Genomic DNA, 9,481 nt, shown 5'->3' with positions numbered 1-9,481 from the left:
TTTCTAGCTATGCTCAGCCTTGACCATCCACCTGTTAGTTTACACATACGTATCTGAACAGATTTAGCTTCTGCTCAAACACGTTTGGCATTATGGGGTCCTTTTTTTTTTTTTTCTTCTTAATGCCAAACCATTCACAGTTGCTTGGTGTTAAAGATGTGAAAAGGAATCACACTGTGGTTTGCTTTGTAGGGTCCATTTCTTCCAACTATTCCCTTATCTTCCATTTAAGGGTCCCTGTTATCCCGAAAACGCTACAGTCAGCTTTCTGTCTCAGAGCAATAACCGTTAGGTAGTTGACGTGACGACGGCTGACTCCTGATGGGTTGTCCTGCATCTTTAGGACAAGTGTCCAACAGACAGGCCTGAACATTAAGAGCTGACAACCTCTGAACTGCTCAGTACTTTTTTACATTGATGAAAACCTTGATGGCTCCAGTGAAGTCCGCAGAGAGAAGGACCTCTGTGTGATCTGTCTTAAGGGCTCCTGCAAAGGACAGTACAGTTGAATAGCACTGAAATTCTTGATGTCATGAAATCTGCACATGAATGACTTCAAACCAACATACCTGAGGGTATCGTTTCTGAGTCCGTGGAATCCAGACTCTTACACTCTGCTTCTGGTTTCTCTGCCCCAGTTTCTTGTGGAACAATGAGGCCTGGGTGCGGCGCAAAAATGGCTGAAGTGACCACTGCATTGTGTGCTGAAAGATAAGCAAAGCTTTACTGATAGTTCAGTCGCAGGTAACACGTTAATTAGACAGAGTGCTGTATTAAAGTGCTGTTTGTCGTTCAACGCATGGCACAGTTACCTTTAATCCCTTCCCAGAAGTCATTGCGGTCTCTTCGCACAGATGTGAACTTGCTCAGGTCGTGGTAAGTGCTCCAGATGTACACATACTTATCCTCTGAGCCACTGACTATGAAGGAGTAGTCGTGGCTGTAGGAAGACAGACCCACAATAAATCATCAAAGGTGTAGTGCAACATATAAACAAGACTAAGTGATAGTAGATGTTACTAGTATTAGTTCGACACGCCGTCAAGCCAAAACTACATGAAAGGAAACCTTCCTCACCTGAAGCTCGCCTTGATCTGGCTGCTGCTGTTGACATAACCCTTGTACTTCATGGACAGAGACAAGTCCCTCAGGTCATAAAGGCGAATGCGGGAGTCATTTGAGGTCACCAAAATCTGTTGAAGGGAGAGAGGGAACTTGACACATCTGTCTGACACACCTCATTATAGGGACGTCAAACATACTGCAGATGTTACCTTATTCTCTCCAGGTAAAGGTTCAATGCCAGTGATTTTGCGTCCAACTTTGTTCCTGCCTCTGGTGGACCTCACATGAATTTGGGTGTGATATTTCAGACGCTAAGTAATGCACAAACGGAAAAATATATTAGGTTCAACCTGGAATTAATGCGGCCATGGCAAAAAGGACATTATGAATAAATATATTAGCAGCTCGACTGGTTACCTCTGTGTCATAGAAGATGCATCGGCCATCGTAGGTGCCAATGACGGCGTACTTCCCATTTTGGCAGAAGTTGGCAGCAGTGATGAGTCGTGTTTGACCATCCACCTCATTCCACAGCGCCACCTTCTTGTCTGGAATGTTCCACAGCCGTAACTTTCCATCTAGAGAGCCGCTTAAAAAGTACCTGTCATCCTGGGAAAAGGAGAAATGAGCGTTACTATAAATACAGCCTGGGAGTCCAAATGAATAGACGTCTGATTTGTGCTGAGCTAAGTAACCACAAGGCGATTCAACTTACTCTGGGATGAAAAGCGATGGCTGTGACAAAGTCAATGTGCTGAAAGCAGCAGAGACACTCTCTCCTGGATATGTGCCATAATCTGACTGTTTTATCCATGGAAGAGGAGAGCAGGAAAAAGTTCTAGATGGAGACAAAAATAGAAAAGAATTAGACGAGAGGTAAAAGTCCTGCACGCATCTAAAAATATATGAAGAACAGGGACAAAAGGATAAACATAGAGCAGGAAGACCATCACCTTAGACCAGGACAAGTCCAACAGATCGGCTGTATGACCCTTGTACTTGCAGAAGGGGACTTGGCGGAAAGGGGCATTCCTATCTTCTGTGTCTGGGTCCTCTGGAACACAACTTGCCTAGGATAAAAGAATAATCTGTTAGGAAAACATGGAGCCCCAAAACTGCAAAATATGCAGAATCACAAAACTCAAACTATTAGTCAAATACCTCACAGATCTTATAATGTTTACTTGACAACCCATTAAGGGGGTATTAATTTCACTCACCCCAGGATCAGTGTCAGATTTAGAGGAGCATAAACTTTCCTGAGAAGGAGAAGGTGAAACTCGACCTGGAGAAGCCAAAACGAAAAGAATCTTACTGCGGCCAAGGCTGAGCGACTAAATTAAAATAATCAATCATCATACAACACAAAATCTGAGATTCAGATGAGGCTACCTTCAGTGTTGTACTTTAATCTCATGTTATTGAAGTAGTCAAAGGCGGTCTTCAACACCCAGATGCGAACCACGTTATCTTGGCCTGCGGTTGCCAGCAGCCTCCCACAGTGAGAGAACTTCATTGTCCAAACGGCCCCCTGAGGACAAGACAAAAAAGCTGTAACACAAGCATTCATTGGTCCACATCTTCTCTTAAACATTAACAAAAAAAATAAATAATCTTACCATATGCTCCCCGCTCAGGTCCTGCACGACCTTAATCTGATCAAAGTCAAAGGGACCCTTGAAGCTGTGTGCTGCCTTGAACTTGGCAGGCCTGGTGTAAGGCATGCCCTCATCGTCACTGGATGATGGATCATCCTGATCGTTATGGAACACTGAGTCCAACGAAAACAAAAAAGAATAACCGATTATCAAAACCTCTGCAGCGGCAGGAGCATCAGTATTTCATAAGCATGTTAAAATGAATTCAACAGCTCAATCTGAGAAATTTAACAACTGCTCTGTCCGAGCAGTTACCACTCCCATGATTATGAAGAGCCTGTTGTGGATTTAATAGCCACGCTTTCAACAGTAAAACATTTTAATGCGAGCTGGGACCCACAGGGAATAGAAACACTTTTATAACAGTTTTATAAATTCACACATAGTAAATACAAGAAGATACACAGATGAGGCAAAAGCAATAGTTCACTAAGCCAAGGAAAACAAATTCTCTGAATTATTAGTGTAACCATGTTTGTTGATTGAATTACTTTGTGAGTTTTAATGATTCAATGGTGCATTTATTTGGCTGCTGCTACCTGCATGTGTATGTGCTTAGCATCCTGTTTTACTTTCACTTACTAAAAAAAAAGAAAAAAGAAAAAAACCCTAACCACCCCTTCAACCAATTTACCTTGTACCTCTAGCACCTACTTCAATGTGTTTGAAGTAGGTGCTAGAGCCAGTACAAAATTTAAAGCAGTATATTTAACATTTAGACACCTTTCTCACATCAAAAAACAAGATTACAGTTGAAGAGTTTTCCTGAAATATAACCATGTTCAAAAAAGCTTCAAATTACTGTTTTCTTTTACCTTCATCACGCACACTTTTCACTTTGTTGACGGCCTTCTCTCCATATTCCTCAGCGAGATGCTTGGCTTTCTTCACAGACTTGCCCAGGAATTTTTTTAATTGGGTTCTGGTTAGAAACAAGGGATGACAAATTATTTTACTCTATACTAGATCTTGTGGCGAGAAGGAGAAGGAAATCAATACCCAGCCACAGGCTACAAGAAGCAGTTCTTACGTTTTCTGTTTCAGTTTTCCTCCATCTGTGTCGGCCAGTGGAGCCTGAGGCTTGTCATCATCATCCGACTGTGCTGCATCATTCCTGCAAGGAAAAAAAATACATAACAGATCTTAAAATACAACAGAACTTCCTCTAGAAAATGTACCATTTGTTTTTACATGATAAGGCTTTTAAAAAAGCTTTTCACAGTGGAAATATAGTTTTATTTATATGTATAAACTCTCCACACTACAAAGTTTTTCCTGGAAGCTTGATTTGTGGTCAGTTGTCTGGATTTTGTATATTCTGTCCACCTTCAATTTTTTTCTGTTTTGCACCAGTGGTTGCTTTTGTCTTTCTTTTTTTGCTGCTGTTGTGAGTCCATGGTCACTGAATGTTGTTTTCTTCCAACTTGCAGCTGGTTTTTGAGTAGATTACTTCTGTTTTCAATGTGTGAGTCAGAATTGGTGTTACATATTAGTTACACTGCACCAATCACATCTAACAATTCTGCAGCTAATTCAAGACATATGACTTTCTGCTTACGTAATGTACTCCTTGGTCCTCCTCATGATGTGCAGAGTGAGAGGGTTAATCCCAGCAGGAAGTTTTTCCTCTGCCTGAATTAGAGGGATCTCTTCACCAGTGTCCAGATTCTTGATCATCACACTTGCCAGGATTTCCTATTTTAAGATAACACACAAATGTGGATTTAGTACATAGAGGGTTGGGGGAAGGAATGTGCAAGAGGCTGGGTTATGGCTTAGATTCAAGCTGATAAAAAGGCAATAAAAAGAAACACAAAGGGACTCTTACTTCATCTGTCAGTTCTCTACCAGAGTTGGAACGTGGACGTTGAGGGCCTGGAGTTTGTCCTCCGCTCTGAGATGAGGCCTGTTCGTCCTCATTTTCCTTAAAAAAAACAAAAAGCAAACAATGCTGCAATAGTACAACAGATAAGGAAACTGCTACACCAAATGTAGTTTCATTTTGAGCAGTTCTGGGTGAGTACCAAAAAGAGGTCAGGTTCACAGACTCACTCACCTGTGCTGTCACCACCTTGTCCCCACTGGTGGCGCTGGCCAGATCCAAGGAATGCTGCAGCTCTTTGGTTAAACTCCTCACTGTACTGCTAGGAGACACCAGGCCGGAGGGCTCCAGAGCATCACTGCTGACCGCAGACACTGACCGATCATACAACAGAACACAACACCTCATATGAAAAACGGGTCATCCAGTCTGTCTGCTTTGCACACAAAATAAAGGTTGTCTATAGCAAGGAATGTGATATGACAGCATAACCCTAAAACGCTTTACTTCCTATTATAATAGCAGTTTGAGTAGCGGATGTTAAAGTCTATGTGTAGCAAATATTTTGAAGTCATACCTTTGGTTGCTTTCTGTCCACTTACTATTTTACTGTGGTTCGAGGCATTCGCCAATAATCTGAAACACTATTCACACTTGGAGGCTTCAGGCTTGTCATTGAACAGTACAAGTAAATCAAAAGCAAAACTTTTATGCTCACAAAACTAGGACTTGGAAAAAGCTGTTGCTCTAAAGGCTGCACTTCACAGCAATCTCAAATGCTTTATAACAGTTACTAATCCAGTGATGTCTTAAAGGTTGAGTTCAATGTTTCAAAACACAAACTGGATCAAGCGGGGTGTTATCAACTTAAGCGCCATTAGCTGTACACTGTTTTTGTTTTTTTACCTTCTAGTCCACTTGGCCTCAGACACTCCTGAGACTTCTTGGAAGGTAGACTATGCCAAGACGGGGGAGGCGGTCTCGGTGGAGGACCTCCACTGGGAGGAGGTGGGCGTGAGGGAGGAGGCTTCTTGGTGCTGGCTACAATGTCTGGCTCCACTGTGAATTGACGTGGGGGTTTCGCAGGCCCAGAGGAGTCTGAGTCAGCTGACCTGTCTGTAAATGGGACCTGGTCTAAGATATCTGCAGGTCTCTGCTCCTGCTCCACTTCTGCAGCCCCCAAAGACTGACTCTGCCCTATGGTGCTGGTGATGTCTGGGGGCTGAACATGTTCTTGTGACCCAGCTGATGGCCCGGGGAGATCTGCTGGCTCAGGGGCAGGTATAGAGCACGCTCCATTTCTTGCTGCACTTTCCTGTTGTTCCTCTTGCCTCTCAACAAGCTGGGGTTCGACAGCTGGCGCTGCTACCTCCACAGGAACTTCCTGAGAATTAATCTCTTCCTTTTGCTCCGGCTCTGCTCTTACATCAACATGTAGCTGATCTAAAAGCTGAGCCACTTCACCAACATCCCCAGCACTTCCCTTCTGACTCTCCTCAATGATTCTGTCAATGATCTATGAGAAAGAGAAAATATCAGTAAGCTGATTTAACAGTACAGTAACTATGTCCAAGTTCCCATGTTCAGCTCAACTACAAAAAAAATGACTGTCTGTACATGGATCTTTTCTGTCTTTCTTTCTTACCTGTAGGGAATCATCTTGCTGAGTCTCAGATGCAGCCACTCCGCAGCTCACATCTTGTGCATTATTAACGGATTTCTGCGAAAGCTGTTCAGAAAACAAAACATCTTAACCAACAATAAACACACATGGGAAATTAAAAAAAAAACAAACACTGTTCAATGATGAAATTTCCTTTTGCTGCAAAAACTATTTGCACTTTGCTGAGTTTAGGTGCAGGGCTGTAGATCTAGTGTAATTTAAATTTCAGCTATAACAGTCTGCGGGAACGGCAGGCAGAGCGAAAAGATCATTTTCATTTCATTTACATTTTCCTAGCTGTTAGGAAGGTGGCACAGGCTAACCTACAAAGGAGGCAGGCATCACGGCAAAGGGCTGAATATCTGCAGTCAGTGACTCATTACTGAACACTGTGTTAGTGTTTTTGCACAGGGTACCTGTATCTTAAGATGAAGTTACTTAAGGTAGGTGCAAAGTCAAGGAGAACTGCTATTAACACTGCAATCACCTGCAGAACAGTGTGTTGTATTTGTAGGGTCAGTTCCCACAGCCACTGATACCTGAATCTGGTAAAATATCCAGACTAATTAAGGTCCAGCTCTGACAAATTTGCTCTTTTTCTATCAGACAAAGAGCACAGCTCTAAACAAACAGGTAGTCATTTTGCCAAACAACAAACAGATATAATCTGACAAAACGAACTAACAACAAAAGGCCCAAATATATTCAATAAAGGATATGAAAAGGTTCCAATATGGCAACATTTAACCCTGTGTATTAGCTACCTCTACTTCATTTTCGAGTCTTAGTAACTTTCAAACTAATGTTGGTCTAATCCTTCTGTTAGCAACTAGGTACACACTGCTTGTTTCAACAGTGCCTGGGTTTAGATAAACATACCTTAGGCGAAGGAATGACAAACTTTGCAGGTGACCTAAAAAAAACACAAAGGGAATAAGGTTAAAAATGCACTGGATGTTTGAAATACAACATCCTAAAACAAATCTAATATAAAGCTTAAATTGTTATCATTTTAGCTTCCACTTCACAAACAGTTTAAATTAATAGGCACGAGTTACAACTCTTTTAACCCAAATAAAGACAGAGTTTCAGATCTGCAATATTATTACGCAAAACTTTCAGAATGAGGCTGCTAACAAACAGAAACCCGAATGTAAGACATGGACAGTGATGATCTTTGACTCAGTAGCATTCTGAATAATACTCTGCATGTCAAACTAGATATTTACAAGGTGGCCTCTACTTTTTGCATTTACTTTGGGAAATTTTCCAGCAGTTACTTACCAAAATGTAAGACAGGTATAACAAAATCCAACAGGCAGAGGAGCAGTTTAATTTTCTCAAATTTATAACATCAGTCTATCACAAACTGGTTGCACTCCCTAATATATCTTTGTAAATTACACCATTTAACTGGTCAATCCGGACTTCAGTCACTGTACCCACCAGCCAGTCTTCTTGCTGTTGCAATAAACAACGTTTTTGAATGGACACTGTCGATTTGCATCTAGGTTTCAGCTTTCAAAAGAACCTGTTCCCAAAAACAAACCTTGTCCTATGGTCCCGAGATCTCAGGAATAACATCATGTGACTCGAGTGTTGGGGTTAGACTCTCCCTGCACTGTCAAACAGCTGGTGAACTGAAGCACTGTGTGACACTTAACGACACATTTTAATTACTCAAAACTGAATGGACAGTTGTTTGCACCTAGCTTCTCTCTGAAGCAGACACAGTTAACGTTATCTATACAGATGAGCATATTTGCAAATTTAACGTTAACCAGTTAGCTGTCAAGGCTAAGTAGGCTAGGTACTTATACTAACGTATGGCAAATCAGATTTTTAAAATACGAGCAGAGGTGACAGTAATCAAACGTAATATAATGAAAATGTGTTTCCTTACACTTTTGGAGATGGAGTAAAATTGACGTCCTCGGCAGCATCATAGAATTCCTCGGTGTCACTTGTATCTGACGCCATGCTAACGTGAATTTAGCTCGCTTGCTAGTCTAAGTTAGTCGCCAGGCAGCTGTCTAAAAGCCTAACCTGCGAGAGACGTAAGTGTTGCACACATGCGCTTGTCCCTCTTTATCCTGCCTCCTCGATATTAATGTTATAATTTAAAAAGGCTTGGCCCGGGCGTCGTCAAACAACCACTTTCCTGTTCAACGTCACTCCATTACGTTTCAGTAAGTATGCTAGCCAACTGCTGCTAGGCTAACAAATGCAATCTGGTTGTTCGACTGGCCAACACCTATTGCTGACTAGCTTTCAACACTATTTTAAATCTGTCTCGTTCACCGCAACGTATATTGCGTAAAATCAGACATCAAAATGCGCGTTTCCACAACAGGATACACTTGATCAGCTGTCCAGCTAACGGAGCCAGTGGACCGCGTCATAAACAAACCATACACTGTATGAAACACACCAGTAACACACACTAGAAAAAAAAGAAAAAAAAAAACATCTGAGCGAGGTGAGTCAAAGGGCGGGGCTCAGACGGACGCCCTCTTCTTCTGCTCCACTGTTAAAGCAGCTGGGAATCGTTTCGCGTCAAGACTGCCCACCACTGGATTCACTGAATAGCAACGAGCAAGATGGATGGAGAGATCAGGGATGGGCTGTCATGCCATGTGCCACTGGATGCTGAGTAGGGCTTATCATTAGGGAGATTTTCATTATATACAAATAATACATCAGCTACAGTATTTTTCAGAGGCTGTAAAAACATCCTCCAAGGGTGAGAAGCTAGTCACTGAAATTACTGATGCTTGATATACATACACATCAATGGCAACACATCTGTGATGCACAAAATCTGGCCAACAATATCAGCAATGCCGATTTAAAAGTCTGTCTATGTACATGTAAACTAACTTTCCAAGTAAAATATCTATATATCAGTCTATTCGTTATTTATTTATTATCATACCTTTCTTTGTCCACTCTTAACCTCTAATCTGTACCTGAGAATCCTGCTGAATTACTGCTGTGCCCATCCATATGTGAAATGTTCCTCCCTGATTCTTCTTGGACCCCATACTGGTCATATATCAATATTTATTTCACAGTTCAAACACGGCCTCCATCCCTGCCAGGCACCAGTTCTTCATGTTACATTAAAGATTCTCTTATCTCCCACATTCAGCCTGTCCTCCCATACAAGCCCTTGCATACTAAATAAAGAGGCTTTATTCTGCTTCTTCCTGCTCCATGTACCTTTGTAACCCAAGGCCCAATCAAAAAAATTTTAAAAAGTGGAAATGATAT

The 9,481-nt window shown here is 41.8% G+C and overlaps 1 protein-coding gene across 1 annotated transcript; it reads right to left on the bottom strand.

Annotated features, from left to right (window-relative positions):
• Positions 1–71: 71 nt before the first annotated feature.
• wdr44 (WD repeat domain 44) lies at positions 72–8,642 on the bottom strand. The gene is made up of 20 exons (XM_041051127.1): positions 8,112–8,642; positions 7,088–7,121; positions 6,191–6,274; positions 5,452–6,061; positions 4,780–4,919; positions 4,552–4,647; positions 4,282–4,418; positions 3,754–3,837; positions 3,539–3,645; positions 2,685–2,836; positions 2,458–2,596; positions 2,286–2,350; positions 2,019–2,135; positions 1,781–1,903; positions 1,483–1,674; positions 1,275–1,376; positions 1,078–1,193; positions 813–940; positions 570–704; positions 72–487 (listed from the first exon to the last, which is right to left on the bottom strand). The coding sequence occupies exons 1-20, from the start codon at positions 8,186–8,188 to the stop codon at positions 399–401; spliced, it is 2,727 nt and encodes a 908-aa protein (XP_040907061.1). The 5' UTR covers positions 8,189–8,642; the 3' UTR covers positions 72–398.
• Positions 8,643–9,481: the final 839 nt, after the last annotated feature.

This window comes from Toxotes jaculatrix, chromosome 12, assembly GCF_017976425.1.
Source record: "Toxotes jaculatrix isolate fToxJac2 chromosome 12, fToxJac2.pri, whole genome shotgun sequence".
NCBI lineage: Eukaryota > Metazoa > Chordata > Actinopteri > Toxotidae > Toxotes > Toxotes jaculatrix.
This window is presented reverse-complemented; position numbering and strand designations above follow the sequence as displayed.